The 17329-nt window shown below is 43.4% G+C and overlaps 1 protein-coding gene across 1 annotated transcript in view; it reads left to right on the forward strand.

Moving 5' to 3' along the window:
* Positions 1 to 17119, forward strand: part of erf (Ets2 repressor factor) — a 47312-nt gene extending 30193 nt beyond the window's left edge. Inside the window, exons 3-5 of the mRNA XM_085446664.1 lie at positions 6753 to 6865; positions 11042 to 11946; positions 12178 to 17119. Of these exons, the coding sequence (XP_085302790.1) occupies positions 6753 to 6865; positions 11042 to 11946; positions 12178 to 12804 (1645 nt within the window). The 3' untranslated portion in view covers positions 12805 to 17119. The remainder of the gene's footprint in view (positions 1 to 6752; positions 6866 to 11041; positions 11947 to 12177) is intronic.
* The last annotated feature ends 210 nt before the right edge of the window (positions 17120 to 17329 follow it).

Here is a 17329-nt window from a genome sequence, read left to right on the forward strand (position 1 = left end):
CCCTTTAGAGCCGATCGGAGCGGGAATGCTCTGTTATGCGTAACTATTTTTAAATCCCAGTAGCACTGCAACCACGTAAGCTAGCGCAAAAATTTTTTTTGCATATGAAACCGGAGGAGTTGTACTTACATCTGATGCCATCAGCTTGTCCTAGGTCACGGTTTCCTTCCACATAAAGCTTTGCAAAAACTGCATAAAAAGCGCTTGCAGGAACAAAAACATAATATTCCAGAAACACGCTTTACCGATCTGATCAGCTGTTCAAAACACTTCCTACGTTGGAATAGACGTCAGCGCGAACTTTTGCATTTCCGCCATTACCTGCCCGAAACCGGAAGTGACGTCATTTTCGCGGAAATGTAGTCTTTTTTGCGATCAGGGCCTCAGGGCCTATACTGCTCTTTTTAAAAGTTATCTTTGACTTTATGACTTTCTGTGTCGTTTCTGGGATTCTTAGGACTCATATTGCACTGCTGGAAATAGTTTATTTTGATGCATATGCTGCTTTTTTGCAAATTTGCAGTATAATATTTATTTTCATTTTTCCTGCAGTGTATAAAAATTGGTGTATTTCAAAAATAAAACTATGAAGACACTCAAAATAAATTTCCTGTGGTGGGAAACTATTTTGTGCAACTTTTTTGTATTTACAGTTTTGAGGGATAAGACTCTTAAATTTCTCTAACTACAAATATATGTTAAAAAATCAAAAACGATTTTCAATTTTTTTGTAGTTTATTGCACTTTTTTGCAATTTATGTAATTACTATGCACTTAATGAATACATATTATTAAAATCTGGGCTATAATGGTTGTATTGATGTATAGCAACTTGAAATGCTCCCAAAAATGGCTCCACAGCATGTAAAAATATAATATAAGCTCTGGCGGACTTGGTTCTATGGTAGGTCTTAAAGGGTTAATGATGGTTTCTATTTACTTTAAATTTATTTATTTTTTTCCCCCTCTAAATTATTCAGTTGGTCACCACTAACATCCCAAGTAACCAACCTGTAGCTAAGCTTAAAGTAAGCTTAGGTCTACTCACTTTTCCGTACTGCTGTAGAAGCCTTCATCACCAAAGCCGAGCCTCGTTACACCTGAGTTTTATCCATTCCACATCAGGACTGGAGAGCTAGGATGGCTCGTATTTGTTGATCTATTAACACCAATGAAAAACAGCCAGCTTTTCCCAGCTAGCTGATACTAATGCTAAGCCATATACAGTGGAACCCCGACTTATGAATGCCCCATTTAACAAAAAATTCAAGTTACGAAGGCACTTGACGGCAATATTTCTGCCCGTGTTACGGCAAAATGCCCGTGTAACGAAATCCGCTGGCTCTGATTGGCTGAGCCCAGAATCCCTACAATGCCCACAATGCCTTCCGAATCATGTGACAACTTGTGCTTTGTTTTATTAGCCTATAACTTATCGTTCACTCAAAATGGGTGCTTCGACTTTGGAAAATTTTGTTTTTATGAAATCTATTCACAACGCAGGAGGGTAGACAGTTTCATAAATGTTAAGTTACAGCAGCTTGAATCGTGTTGTTTTGAACCTCGGGTGAACAAACTCAGTAAAGTGTGCTGGATTGATTTTTCAAATGGATCCTCTTTGAGGGTAGTAAAGTACATCAAACCACAGGGTTAGGATAACGGTCCATTCACACACAACAGAATTGGACTATGATTTATTTTTAAATTATACCGAGTCTATTTTTGTTTTCTGTTCATTTGAACTTGCAGGTGTTGAAAACAAACTCGAATGATATTTGAAAAATTGGAGCTGAAGAATAGCTTTCATCATAGTTTACCATGAACTGTGCTCTATTTTACAGTGAGAGACAGCAGACAGACTCTAAACTATGGGGGGGAAAGCTTTTTTTCTTCATAATTCTTTTCAGATTTCTGTTTATTGTTCAGTAATAATTCATCATAAAGACATTTAGCTACATTTCTTACTTAGTTTGAGCTCTTTTTTTTTTTTTTTAATTTTTCTGCCTTTTTCGTAACTTTGATGTAGATTTTGTTTGATTTTCAACAGTTTGCGAGGTGGAAGAAAGGGGAAAAAAAAAACAACTGGTGTGTAGTCGTGATTTGTGCATCTGCGCGGCATGCTGAAACTCCAGGGTGTCAGCCGATTTAGAAACATACACCTTCACCCTCTGCAGAGCACATGTGGGATGCTGCAAATTGTTATTTAGCTTCCAGTCTGTTCTTGTGAACACGCACACATCCAGTCACTGGTGTCGCCTCCTGTGTTGTAGGTTGGTGTGGGATATAGTTTGCTATGGTGATGACTAGTTATGCTGCCTCGTCACCACACATACACACACGCGCGCGCTCCTACAAACACACACAAACACTTAACACCTTGTTATATGTCAGCCCTCCTCCAGCCCATCTGTGTTGTTTGTTGCTTCAACTTTATTTTTTCCAACATAACTTCATATGCCTGCATATTTAAAGCGATGCTTTCCAAGCTTGAATTCAGATATCAACACCAGTTTGTTGATCAGAAAGGGACGATGATGATTTTCAAATTAGAATCAAGTATTTATTTTGCAGCATTGGTTGGCTGTTAGTATACCCAACAATAAAGATAACCAGTGCAACACAAGTTGGTGTTTCTGACTCATTTTAACTTCCGTTTGAGGTTGTATGGGTAGGGTGGCTAGCGCGTACACACATCCGCCACAATCCCCTAATCTTTTTTTATTTTTATTTTTGCTGACTACTTTTTTGTCGAATGCATTAAGCGAGACAAACAACAAGCACCGCATCGATTCTTTCGAGCTCCAGCGCAGCTAATTGCACCTACGCCGGATAATGCTTGCATTTCAGAAGAAGCAATCGTCTGCATGTTGCTCAATAGTGTCCGAAACAAAAGCTTCATAAAGCTGCGCAGAGCGTATCAGTACAGGAAGTCACACTCAGGAACGGCAGAGAGTCCGGTCAGTTTTCAAAATAAAAGACTTGGAGCAGACAAAATGTTACGCTTCTGAAATGTCCACATTTCCACCTTCTGATAGTTCTTGTTATTGCACTGTCCTGAAGAGTTTGTAACCCCAACTCGAAGACAAGATCCTCTCTAAAGATTCAATGATGAGGCCATTGAGCCAGGCATTAGGGAAGACATAATGAGAGAGGCTGGGACTAACTAGTTGGCTACCACTGAGCTTGGAAATTAAGAGAGATTCAACCACTTGCAGCCAAATACACAACAAATCCATCACTAAGAAGTCATTGTACATCATAAAGGCTCGGATTTTAATCCCCACTGTAGGAGCATTTCAAGCTTAACATGTTTAAAAGACAATCAGTACTAGCAGTTTTTGGTGAAAGTGTGGTTGCATCAAAGTCAAGTCACCAAACTGTATATTCTTTTTTTAAAGTTAGGTTTTATGAGTAAATGAAGCCATTCTGTTTACCAAATGGCCCAAAATAACAGAACACACTAACAACTGCTAAGTAAAGCAGCACTCATTGCCTTAACTCTGTGCAGGCCAATGGTGCCCATGTGTGCTGTTACCCCCTGCAAAGACCTATTTTGAGCATAGAGGAAAAACCATCTGAAGTGACAACACATCAGGAAATATTTGGCAGCATTGTCCTTTAAGTTCAGTCTGAAACCACTGGGTGATAAACTGGGAGCCCCTTTGATGTCCTCTGTGAACTGAAACTTATTAAACTTGTTGCTAATACACAAAAACAGACCAAATGTGAGTGTGGGCATTACAGGGCTCTTATCCCCACGAAGGAACTAAGCCACAGAGAATTAACAGTATATTAACAGTCAGTTTGATATCTCAGCAGTTACTTTCTCCCTGCTCTCAGTGTTTCACATCAAGGAGCAGCTGGAGCCAGGCTCTGCTGTGAATGCCTTTTCTGTGGTTTTCTAAACCTTTTTAACAACGAGCTGTTAATTAATTCTGACGTCGTCAGAAGAAAGTCCTCTTCATCTTTGATTGATGCTTCTCGCCGCCTTTTGAAGCAAACACGCGCCGGTACACACATGAACGTTTCTTCATTCGGTGCGTGTTATCGAGCGTATGTGTTTTTGGGCTCCTTCATATCTGCATGTGCGTTCGCTGCACAGAAGTCGCGTCTGTACGGTCCAAAGTCCTTTCTAGTTTGTTTGAAGGAAGTTCAAAGACCACGAGGCCTCGAGAGAACCGGGGCCCCACGATGTGAGTCTGGCTGCCCCATGTTGACTCGGTGCTGTTTGAGATTGTGTATGCGTGTTTCTTTCACACATATGTGCCTGCCCTTTTCCCCGATTTGTTCAAAGTGCCTTCCATTTATCATGTCAGCGAACATTATGTCCACCAGCTTTCACAGCACGCACAGCCCTGATATTATTAAGACCCACACACAGATCCTGCCATTCAATGCTGTGTGTGTGTGTGTGTGTGTGTGTGTGTGTGTGTGTGTGTGTGTGTGTGTGTGTGTACTGATTTGTTATGAGTTTTTCCACCTTTTTTGTTTGCACTGGGTTTTGCCTGCACGCTCCTGTTAATTTTTCACCTCTACATAGTTCTCAAGTGTGGAAACAAATAGCAGTAGATGCCATTTGATTGTGATTTGACTTCATATTTCAAATCAGCTACTTTACAGAAGGAGGAAGGAAATAAAAAAACTTTATTGTTGTGAGGCTGAAGGCTTGCACAAAAGATTGAGGCGTCCACCAAAATCTTTGTTTTTCTTAACGCAAGGTTTAATTTACAGAGGTTTAATACGTAATTTGATTTATTAAATGGCCAACGAGTAGAAGAAAGGTAATACTGATTCATTGCCTAGTCGCACCCTGAGAGGCGTGTGCACCCAAAGCACTAACTAAAGTATTTCTTCTTAACACCTTTTATTGTTAAGTTACTGTGATGCATAAAGGACAGTAAAGCTGTGTGGAAATGAGCCGTCGTTTGGCAGCTCCGTCAAAGTAAACTGACAGAAAAAGCTTCTTTCAGCTGCTCCCTAATTCACATGATTTCTCTATAGATTTTTATCCTTACACAAACCCAACGGGATTTAGAAAACCTAAAATGATGTGTCACACATTTATCTTAGATTTTTTTAAAGATGTCCTGATACATAAAACCTGAGCGTTGAAAGGTGGTGTCCCTTGTTTTTCACCTTTTTCTGTTTTCCCTCTAGTTTGCTGTGCATGTCGGTAGTTTTTGTTGTTGGCTTGCCTGTTTTCTGCCTGCGTCGTATGTTTGAGCCTTTGTGCCTGTTGTATATCTGCCTGTAGTGCTGTGTGTGTGTGTGTCTGCGTTACATCTGCGTGGGCGTGCGTAGCAGTCGGCTGTCAGAAGAGGCCCTCCACTCATTGAGTCGCTGAGGGGCTGGGTGAGCTCCTGTTTCACTCACGGTTGTTCTCACTTGTTCCAGACTCCTCTGACTAATGCTCACACAGGAGCAGCTTCATTATTACCACTAATATTACATCCATGATTATTGGCTTTCTGTCACTTGCAGCGTGACTCATTGATTGGAAGAATATTTCACTTTGCAGTTACATCACTGCACAGTTAATATAAACGTATTCCGGCTGTTTCAACTGCACGTGTTTGGCTCTTGGGTTATGTATGCATGTTATTTGTCCACAAATAAACTATTGATCTTTCTACGTGAACGGTTATATATGGATCAATGGCCGCATTAGAGGCAGGCACACAAGCAAAATACTCGTAGCGTTTTATATTCAGCCACCTTCGACGCCGGAGAGCAGCTCAATACAATTTATTAACACTAAGAGGCTTATTTTTAGCTCTGTATTCACAGAAATCCATATTTCTCTCTTAATATGTAACCACTGAGCTCATCTGCACATGATGCCTCCGATAATGATGAACAGCTTCTTAGATTTCTCACATTGAAGTGACCGGTCACAGCTGAATGAGAGACACTGATGCCCAAGTTTTTTGTAAAGAAATATGAATGTAGTTTGTTCCCGAGGCTATCGGTGAGTCACAGGGAGCCATTTTATCGTCTTTCAGAGCTCGCTATTCACTCCTCTGCATCGCTGTGTGTATTGACGATGACTAATACAGCCTTACTAATGGAGCCGCCTGGGTAAGACGGAGTCTGAACGGCTGTCTCACTTCCTTAAGTAATCCCAGAGAGAGCTGGAATTTAACTGCGAACAGCTTGTTTAATTGTCTGCTGTACACTGAGCAGTGTAAAGCTACGACGCAGGGAGGGCTCTGAACAGCCACACATTGGGCTTATTGTTTGTCGGTTTGATTTAACATGGCCAAAAACACCAATTCTGTAACATTAAGCATGAAAATCAACATTGAACATGAAAGTCTTGGTAAGTTGAAAGCCTGTTTGTGACCCTGAGGTTGAATGCAGCGGCTGTTCGTGTTTTATGTTCCTGTAGTTTTTTTCTCTCCTTATTTTAAGAGCTGAAAATCTTGTAATGACTCTAAACATCTTTCCGCTCATTTTACACCACTATGCACAACTTCTAGAAGACAGCTGAGCTTTGATTTGGTTTTAATATCCACAAAGGGGCTGCAGACTTAGTGTTTCTGATATACAGGCAAACATGTTGGCTAACGAGTGAGTTATCACTGGTGTCTTATCGTTCTGTGGCAGCTCAGCGCTGTGCTTATCCGTGCTTTCACACTCCTTTAAATGCGAGACTACAACAAAAGCGGCCACAATCAAAGTTTTACTACATGTTACTTAAGATATGTTAGCGTGCTGGGACATAACATTGTTTTTTGTCATTCTCTCTTCAGATACTACTACAACAAGAGGATCCTACACAAGACCAAAGGGAAGAGATTCACCTACAAGTTCAACTTCAACAAGCTAGTGCTGGTCAATTACCCCTTCATCGACATGGGCTCTGGTACGTACACATCACATCACTTTTAATTCAACCACAGGGTTGTTCCTGGCTCAGCAGGTCCACATGTAAGGAGTCTGTTACCGGGCTTAACTGAAGTGATGTTATATTTTTCCCATCTGATAAGAAAAAAAGCATTTTACGTTTTGAGTAAAGCGAGCTTTGAAAAACTTTTTTATTTTGGTGGAAAGCCAAAACGTCTTTCATTAGCACCACAAAAAAGTGATTTTCAGTCAAGGTGGGGGCTGTGGGAGGTTGGAGACACTTTACGAGGTGAACTTTAGTCTTAAAACACACGCTAGTCTGGGAATAAATCCCTACCTGATGGCCTCTTTCCCCACCAGCTCCACCTCCTTTTTTCCCCTTGTTTTCTTTTTCTTTTTCTTTTCCTTTTTTTTTTTTTTTTTGGATTTCTACTTAAAGTTAAAAATTCTCATCATGTTTTGATAATTTAAGCTGATAATCCTGTTAAATAATTAATTAAATTACCATAATCGATCAGATTAATTATTACTATGTTATTATCCTAGCTGTGCATCCCTACATGTGCTCTTTTCTTGTACACATGCTTTCTCAGCTGCTGCAGCAGGAATTTCCAATAAATGAACTTTACTTGATGGCAGGAGGCGAAATTCTTAAGTTTTGCAGGAGCAGTTGGGCATTAACGTGTTTTTGACGTGGCAAAAGAAACTGCAGCTCCCGGGGAGGCGGTGTTTGCTCCCACCGAGCCTCCGCTCTGACAGGTTTACAGCAATCAGCGACTAGCTGAGTTCATCACTGTGTTGTAGAGCTTGCGAATGTGGTGCTGAGACCTGCTACAATTCCTGCATCCGGCACATTTTCGAGCTCACAGGCTGCCCCAGCACCCCTTCTAACACTTCACTGACACCACCTCGTGTTGCAGTCTCTGAACCTTGTTTATGTAGTAGGATGTTATCCTTACCTGTTGGTTAATTTGGCGACAACCTTGAGGGTTCAGCAGGTATCATGTCAGTGAATATCTGCTCTTCTCGTAGACTCATGGATGCTCAGCTCATCTCGTCTGAGCTTGGTTAGCTCACGTAGTTATCTGGATTTTATCTCAATTTATACTCCGGGCCCTTAAGCAGGATTTTGGGTGCTCAGAATACTGAAAACAGAGATAATTTCCATTTATTTAGTGACATATAAAGATAAAGGGCTCAAGCTGAACATGGGGCATGTTTAAGAGTGTTATTAAAAATAGTTTTCAAGTGTCTGTGATTTAAATAAACGTGGCTTGTTGGCTCACCTTCTGACAGCTACTGCGAAATATGACTCGCATAGTTTTTTGTTGTTTTTTTATACAAAACAGTTTTTAGGTGTCGATTTTTCTCTTATTTCTCAGTAAAGATACCAGCAACGCGTTTGCCATGAACAGAAGATTATATTCTACTGCAAATCTAAATCTTTTTCTTTTCATTGCCCTGACTTTGGTTTGAAATCGGAGAAAGAATGCTTTTAAAGCCAACAAAGCCCAAAAGAGTGTATATAACAGACATTCAAATATTATTGTCTGAGAAAGTTTCCAGTCTGTGCGGTGGGGGGCCTCACTAATTTACTCGCCAAAGACAAATATTGTAGGTAAAGACTCGAACGTACTAATCCACCCTGCCTTGGTTACAGATGACGTTCACTGAATTTAATTTAATTTTTTTTTCTTTTAGTCTGAGCTGGATGCCATCCTAGTGAAACGTACAGCGTGTAAAATTTGTGCGCGCACGCCTGAGTGTGCCACGTCCCAGCTTCGCCCCGGTCTCGAAGCCGACTCTCGTTCTGGTCCCGGCCACCCAGTGTAAACACAGCCCATATGGAGCGTTAGATCCTGGGTGACATAAGTGCAGCACGAAACTTTAATTATAGCCTCCGTGTGATGTGGCCCACACACTGACATGTTGTGATATGATGGTTTCATGCGACGGTTGCACGCACGCCCACGTCAATCTGGATCGATTGGTGAGCACAGACGCGGCGAACATACATGCACGCATGCAGTTTTTCTCTCTGCGCTCGTCATCGCTGACACACATGGCAGATGTGCTCAGAAACCTCACTCAGCAGCTCTGGAGGGGAAAAAAAAAAACAGAAGAGCCCAACCCATGTTTGTGATGGCAGTAAGAGCAACTTTTCCAATATTTAATTCTGGCACGTGCTCGGATGCCAAGAATTTATTGCCGTGCCACAGTCTCCCTGGCGAGGAGAGGGAGAGGAGGAGGGGGAGCGAAGGAGAAGGGAACTTGTGGCTTAGTGTGTAACCCGCTGTTTTTTTTGTGTGTGTGCGCCTGTGACCCTCTGGTTAAAATAAAACCTCCTGTCATTAGTGACTTTTCCCATTCTCTTCAGGTTCAGAGTAGGGCTGGGCCATATTATACCGTTCACGGTAATACCGGTATAATGTTAGGCAACGATAGGAAAATGAAATATCGCGATAGAATGGGAGTAAAACGCGCATGCGCAGTGCCTTTGTTTTCATACGCACATGGCCGATTGTTGAGTGAAACAGATGAACCAGAATTGGTTTGTAAAAATGGTGCAACTTCAGTGATGTGGAACTGGTTTGGTGTTTGTCCGTCAGATACACAACAAAGCACATTTTTTTGCAAAACATGCAAGCGGCCGTTGTTATTGTCATATTTGTCGGACTAAGATGCTCTTAAATCTGGGAGTAATCTGGGTCCTAAACTCCGTATGCTTCAGGTCAAACAACACTGCAGCATCACTTAGAGTTAAAAACTGTCTAAATTCTTTCATCTTTAATAAAACGATCAGCATTGCTGCTTTACCAGGTGTAACTATAAAGTTTAACTTCCAGGCATCCATGAAAACAAAAGTTATTACATTTAACGGAGTTAGAAGTTAGCAGGAAGCTAGCGGAAGTTAGCTCGCTAGTTTCGCTAGTTACCTAAGCATGATATAGCATGTTCTGACTGAGAGATTTCTGAAAAAAAATCAAACGTACAGCTCTGCTATCACTTCCAACATAAATGAAGACAGGAAACTAAACAGCAGTGACGTTTGTAGGGTTACTGAAGTTGGGCTAGCTGGTATATAATGATGTGCTACGTGATCGCTAGCGACACAGCTATGTTAGCATAACATAAACAGTGAAGCTGGAGGACGAACACTAACACTTTTCCACTTATAAAAGTTAACGTGAAGGTTCTTCATGGTTAGAGACAAATGCAATCGCATGGCAGGATGCTGTAAACGGACCAAACTTCAGTCAGGAGAACAACTGAGATAATCCATCCACAATACGAGGTTAGTCATTAATATACTGCAACAACATGGGAATAGAACAGCTGCCAGAGAATTCAACATTAATGAATCAATGGTACAGAAGTGGAGGAAGCAAGAAGAATGAGTTTAATAAAGTTTGATTTATCTGACTGCTTTGTTTCGCTTAATGTGCCTTATAATCCCGTGCACCTTATGGTCCGAAAAATACCTACTGCACACTGCAGTTTAATGTTGCAAAGCACCTCTTTTTAACTTCAGTGGATATTATACATGGTTATGCTCAGGATATGTCAGCCCATTTGTACTGGAAATGCCTTTTGGTTAAACTTTCAGCAAGGAATTTGCATTTGCACTGTTACATTTTTATAAAGCTTTAATGTACATAAAAACCAGCTTCTTGTTTAAGTGAAAATAAATGGAAGGTTGTCTTTTTGCGCTAGTAATGTTGTGGAGTTGTATTTTGTCTCGCATCAATTATATCGTCGGTTATATCGTTATCGCAAATTTTCAAATATATATCGTGATAAATATTTTTGGCCATATCGCCCTGCTCTAGTTCAGAGGGTAGTTTGTGGAAATTTTAGAAATGTAAAAATCTAAAATAAGTCAGCTCGATGTTTCAGCCAGTGTTTTGCGAGCTAGACTGAGGTAACTTAGGCCCAGGGAGGATTGGGAAAACTGTCTTCAGATAGTCCACAGTGCTTTCATATTACTCCTGTGCATCCATTCACCAGCTTCCAGTGAAATTCAGAGGTTTTTTAAAGCACATTATTTACATGAAAGCTCGAACATGGCCTGTTTCTGTAGCACACCTGCTAAGATCTTATTCTGGCATTCGCTCTTATTTTTAATCCAGTTCACAGACGAAAGGATGTATATGTAAAACTTGGTGACATCTGTTTGATTTTTGCTTCCTCACAGGCCGAGGAGTCCCCCAGAGTGCTCCGCCCGTGCCGTCCGGAGGCACCCACTTCCGTTTTCCCCCCTCCACACCATCCGAGGTCCTCTCATCCACAGAGGAGCTGCGCAGCCCGGGAATGTTCAGCAGCGTGGGCCGCCGCATGGCCCGCGGCTCCGTGAGCGACTGCAGCGACGGCACCTCCACCAACTCTGAGCTGGAGGAGGCTGTGGGTGCAGAGGACAGGGTTGGGGGTCCTGAGAGAGCTTTCAGGAGTCTCCTTCCCCCCCGCATGCCTCATGAGTCTCTGTTCAGGGTCTACGGTGGAGCCCCAAATCCTGGGCTCCCCAGACCTGCTCCCAGAGTCCACCCAGAGCCTCTGTCCCCATTCCCCATCTCACCCCTACCCGGCTCTGGAGGTCTGCTGGCCCCAACTCTCTCCCCAGCCCTGTCTATGACCCCCACCCCTCACCTCTCTTACACCCCGTCCCCCTCCATGTCGTCCCCCATGTTGGGCTCCCACTTCTCCTTCAACCCGGAGGACATGAAGCACTACCTACAGGCTCATACCCAGTCCGTCTACAACTACCACCTCAGCCCCCGAGCATTCCTCCACTACCCCAATATCGTCATCCCACAGCCCCACCGCCCCACCCCCGAGAAACCGGCCGCTGCACATCACCTCCACGGCCCACCCATGCCGCTCTCTCATTCCCTCAGTCAGCAGCCCGGAGGCGGAGAGGAAGGACACCAGCATCCATCGCCATTCAAGTTCAAGCTGCAGCCACCTCCACTCGGACGCAAGCAGAGGGAAGCGGGAAGCTCAATGGCCGCTTCTTCCTCCTCCTCTTCCAGCCAGTCCTCCTCGTTTACAGGGTCCAGTCAGATGACCAATTCTCTGCTGAGCAGAGGGCCGCCTAATATCAAGGTGAGTCTCCAAGCACACGTGCATGAGCCAAAACTGAGTTTGCATCACATCTCGTAAGACTGAAGGTGCAACTTTGTGTCCAGAAATTTCAGCCCGGCAAATCCACAAAAGTTACAAATATCTCTGAAATATCCTCTTCAGCTGGGTCACATTACAGCTTTATGTCATTTAGTTCAAACAAACTGTTTAATGTGTCACCAGAAATATATTTAAGAAATTCTTTCTCTCCAGGTGGAGCCCATTTCAGACATAGAGTCAGAAGAAGATGTGGAGGTGACCGACATCAGTGAGGAAGATGAAAAGAATCATAACGATGAGGACAATGAAGGCGATATCTTCACACCGACAGCTGGCCACAACAATCACCATCAGCTAAACAACCATCACCAGGCTAACGGAAACAGCAGCAGCCCCTCTGCTCCTCTTCCTCAGAACAATAACCCCGACGATGACCCCGACGATGAGGTCTTCAAGACCCCCGCCACGCCCCCTATCGGTGGGGGTGGTGGCCTGGCCTTCCCTCTGATCAGTCTGAAGAGCGAGCCGGGGAGCCAAGCAGCTCCCATCAGCCCCGGAGGCACACGCTGCATCCCGCTGAAACTTCGCTTCAAGCGCCGCTGGAGCAAAGACCAGAAGATGGAGGCGGACGGAGAGAGGGACGAGGCAGAGGACAAGAAAGTGCGGGCTGAAGGCGAGGAGGAGGCGGAGAGAAGAGGAAGCGAGGTGGAGAACGGAGGAGGACGAGGAGAGGGGGTTATTTTGGGGCTAATGCTGCCGCCGCCTCCCACCCAGCGCAGAGCGAGCTCGGAGCTGCAGAGGGCCACAGCGCAGCTGTCTCTGGAGAACTCCGGCTGCTGAGCTCCACGCGTGCACAGGATCTGACTTGGAGACAAGACCTCGGATAGTCTCGTCGGTCCTCGCCAGCAGTAGTAAACGTAGCAGGATTTGATTTGACGCAAGAGTTCGTTTGATGCTAAAATGGAGACAAACGCTTAAAGGTTTAATGCGCTTTGATTTAGCTCTTCAGCTTCTATGTGAACATGCGTGTGTATCATATGCAGGAATGTGTGTTTTTGTGCAATAATTCGAGGAGTCGTTGGTCTCTTTTTCCTCGTACACTTCTTAAATTGCAGAACAAAATATTTTCCTTCATATGAAACACCAACATGTTCAAATAGAGAGAAAAATTTGGCGGCTTTGTTTCCGTTTTCGCATCGTCACGTCTTTTGGCGGTCAGTACTGTCAGCAGGTAGCTGCTCGGCATTATGATGTATGTAAAAGCTTGGGTTGCCTCTAATGTACAGTAAGGCGAGACGCCTCGCATCTCACCAGATGCGGTGGACGCCGTCTCTCCTGTGACTCGAACACTAAGAGATAACCAAACTTAGATTGTACATGGATTTTTGCCCACTTCTATTTCTTTTAACATTAGAGTTCTGCAGAGAGGGCGTCTGCTCTTTAATATCCATTTGCACACTGCCTCATCCATCCCTCCACACCCTCACAGTGCCAGTAAGGTCTGCCATGGTTCCCCCCACATCGCATCTGTGCCCAGATTACGTCTTTGATGGGATTAATGGGTCCTTCTTCTGGAACTCTGAGACAAAATACAAGGGTGCAAAGATCCAGGTTGTAAGAAAGTAGAATTCCCCTCTCTCCTTTGTACTCACCATAACAGACAGTTCCTGATTTTAAAAAAGGAAGAAAAAAGAGACTTTTAACCGCCCTGATGGAGATTATAGAAGTGCCTCTCTGTCTGCACCCGTCACCTTGCAGTTCCTTACAGGACGGAGAGCTGCGAGCTAAAAAAGAGCCGACCTCGCTCCGAAGGATCTTACGGACTTGAGGTGATTAGAAAGAGCTCAGCAATCAGCGGGGACACCACGGGACTGAGGGGCCTCCTCGTCCTCGGCTCGTTCGCTGTACAGACAAGAGATGAACGAAGCTGAAAAGGAGAGGACTGTTTTCCTGACCCGTCGCACAAGATTGTTTGCAAATGAATTCGACGTTGTACAGCAAAAAGCATCCGGGTCTGGGAAGAGAGCGGCGGATATTTCTCTCCAATTTTCTCTTCGGTTGTTGCGGAAATGAGGAAGCATCCACTAGCAAGGCTGTAATTACACACACTCCCACAGAAACAAGTGTGTGTGTGTTTGTGGACCCAAAGCTGGTGCACTAACCTCGAGGATACAGAGGGTTTCTCTGCTTTTTATGTCCCTGCGTGACTTCGCACAATCACCGAGGGGTTTTTGGAGGTTTGATGGCGTCTGATTTAAAAACTCTCGTCTGCATTCCCCTGATTTGTTTTTAGGACTTCTGTCAAAGGACGTTTGTGCCTCTTGAGGACGTGGACAGTATTTTAGGGCATTTTTGCAGTGATCTGAGGGCTTTCTGTGTTTTGGATATAATCTGTTCACGTGATGTTTTGTTTTTGTATTTGAGAAGCAGCGATTCGTCTAACGGCGGGGTGGGTGGGCGAACAAGAACGGGAACCATGAAATGAATGTCGAGCATCAAGGTTAACTCAGGCAAACCTTCACTGAGATGTTGCTATAACAGCTCATTTTTATGTCGTTTTATTCAGAGTTTTAAACAGAAATGTGCCCGTTTTAAAGAACAACAGGTAGATTGTGCCTTTTTTTTTTTTTCTCGAGTTTTATTGACCTACCCCCGGCTTAATGTTTTATCTCACACACTCACAGAGTACCACCATGCCTTCTGCTTTTGTAAAAGATACAGAATAAGTAAATCTACACATATATATTTTATTCAAATATATATTGAATTCAAATATTATATTTCAATATGGTCATTTGATACAAATCAGGAGAATCCTACTATTTTTAATGGTAAAGATGTGTGTGTATATACTCTAATGGGCATATTATTACCAGTATAATTCAGCCTTTGCCTTCTCACCCTTGCCTTCTCTTTGACCGTTGAGCTGCAGCGACAAAAGGCCACTGGTATCAGAGTTTTATATTTATATTGTTCAAAAAAACGGGGGGGAAGCAGTTATTGTGTATTCAGGGGACGGAGGGTGTGACTTGGAGAAAGGAGTGAACTTTTAACCCGGTGGTTCTCGAACTTAAAAGTTCACACCTCACACGTTTTTTTGTTGTTGTTTTTTCCCTTATCAAACTTTCAGGCATCAAATTTGTTCGTTTTAGTTCCACTTCATGTTCCACAGTTTGAGACCTGCTGATTTAACCTGACCCGGGTTAACTCATTATGACTCTGTTATCTGGTGTGTTTGTTTTAATGCCCGTGGAGTGGCAGCTGGGTGGAGTTTAACCACCACAACACGGAGTCTGTCGCTCTCCACCCGCCTCAAACTTAAAAATCAGCTTAAAAGAGGTGAAGGTCGCAAAACAGGGAGCGGGGAATGGACTCGTGTGTTCAGGGCGCTTTCTGATTGGACGGCACAGGTATTCAGCTTCATGTCGCCACATGAGGTCAGCAGGGCCACAGCTGTGATAGGACTGGACTTTGACTGAGGATTCGAAGCTTTGTGTGTCTGTGCTGATCTGAAGCCTACACACACACACAGTACGATGGTTAGCGAGGCTTTACTGTGGCTACAATAAAGGGAAACATGACATCACACCTGACATCAGACGCCTCCGCAGTCTTTTGGCACTGCCATAGAAACTGCAGCCAATCACACGCAGCGAGGAAACTGCATCAGTAAACCTCAGGGCAGAGTGGAGAGAGAGAGAGGGACTTCCCATAATCTGACTCGCTCATTCTTGTCTGTGTGTGTGTGGTTTCTATGGTTAAGCCGTTTATATACACACACACACACACACACACACACACACACACACACACACACACACACACACACACACACAGAGCTTTTTAGCCCAGTCTGCAGAGTCTTGGTGCAGGTTTTAGTCCTGTTTGTCCAACCAGCTCCAGTCTCAAATCCATGTCCTAAACCAATCATCAGCTGTCTCCATCAGGCACGTGGTACGTGTCCACAGGGGTGTTTTGGACACACTTTTGAAGTTGATGAGCAAAAATCCCACCAGCTCTGATGAAGGACCCTGACAGCGTAGAGTCTGCATATCTGCTCACATGCATACATTTACCTAAAGACAGAGCACCTCCGGCTTTCTCCATTCATTGCGTACAGCCTAGCGGGATTGCCTGGAGCTTGATTTGCTCTCACAGGTGTCACAGTGCACCAGGACACCCCTGATTTGTTTAAAGCAGCCTCATCCTGGTGTCATTTGGAAATGACACCACCTTTGGCACCAGAAACACCTGTGGCCTCATTTTCAGGGCTCTTCTCTCGAGCAGTGTTGCTCTCTTAAATCCCACTCCTCCTTAAATTTGATTGGTCAGAGAGAGAGGTCACAGTGATAGGGAAAAACCTACACCGTAAACTCTGAGGGAACTTCAAGGACAGATGTAGCAGTTAACACGAGTCTGGTAGAGGAAAATAAAAACACCCGAACTGTTACACCTGTGCTGCCTTACCTGACAACAGAATAACAGTTTCCCACCAGCTTCACATTTTCACTCCTCAGCCTCATCAGTGCTGTTCTTACCATTTTTCTTCTGTATTATTTCAGACGTATTACTGTTACTCTTGTAATTATTATCTTATTAACATTAATAATTTTTTTTAAATTGCATTGTATCCTCTCGCCACGACCCGGCCTCTTCTCCATTAATTCCTGGTTTTCTGTGAGTTTGCGCTCTTTCCGTAACTAGTCGGCTTCAGTGCAGTCTTTATTTTTTATTATTTTTCTTTTAATTACGCTGATTTTATAACCGTGTTACCGTGGACAGGAGCGGGGTCACATTAACCCCCCACGTGCTCTACAGCGAGGGGGTCAGACACAGTCATTTTCATTTTATGATGATATGTATATATATTTTCCCTTTTTTTTTTTTTGGAGGACTCTGTAAGAAAAAGAGCATTGTACTGTTTAACCATTTTATTATTTGCAACGTTTCCCCCTGTGTTTTCACTCGGGTCTCTGTCTCTCCTCTCATGTCCACCTCAGCGGTGAGCGCTCACTCCAGAGGACAGACGGAGACTTGTTTTTTTTTTTATGTCATGGAGGATCCACATGTACTTCTGTTTCACTGCTATCTGTTCATCTTCATTTGTAATTAAATAATAATCAGGGTTCATTAAAAAAAGGTCAGTTTCTGTCTTTATTTCATGTTTCTGCCACTTGAAAACACAATGGGGAGTTTGTTTACGGACTTTGATGTTAGCTGGAGTTAGAATTCAGGAAAATTTTAAATTTACTGACATTTTTTGTAGATATTTTGACTGTAGATGAGTAAAATATACCCAGATACCTGGTTTGTTGTACCATTATCTAATATTTTCAGTAAAAATACACATTTAGAGTGGTAGATG

The sequence above is a fragment of the Copadichromis virginalis genome, linkage group LG22 (genome assembly GCF_057382275.1).
Source record: "Copadichromis virginalis isolate Kocher_CV1m ecotype Utaka linkage group LG22, C_Virginalis_male_GT1.1, whole genome shotgun sequence".
Classification (NCBI taxonomy): domain Eukaryota; kingdom Metazoa; phylum Chordata; class Actinopteri; order Cichliformes; family Cichlidae; genus Copadichromis; species Copadichromis virginalis.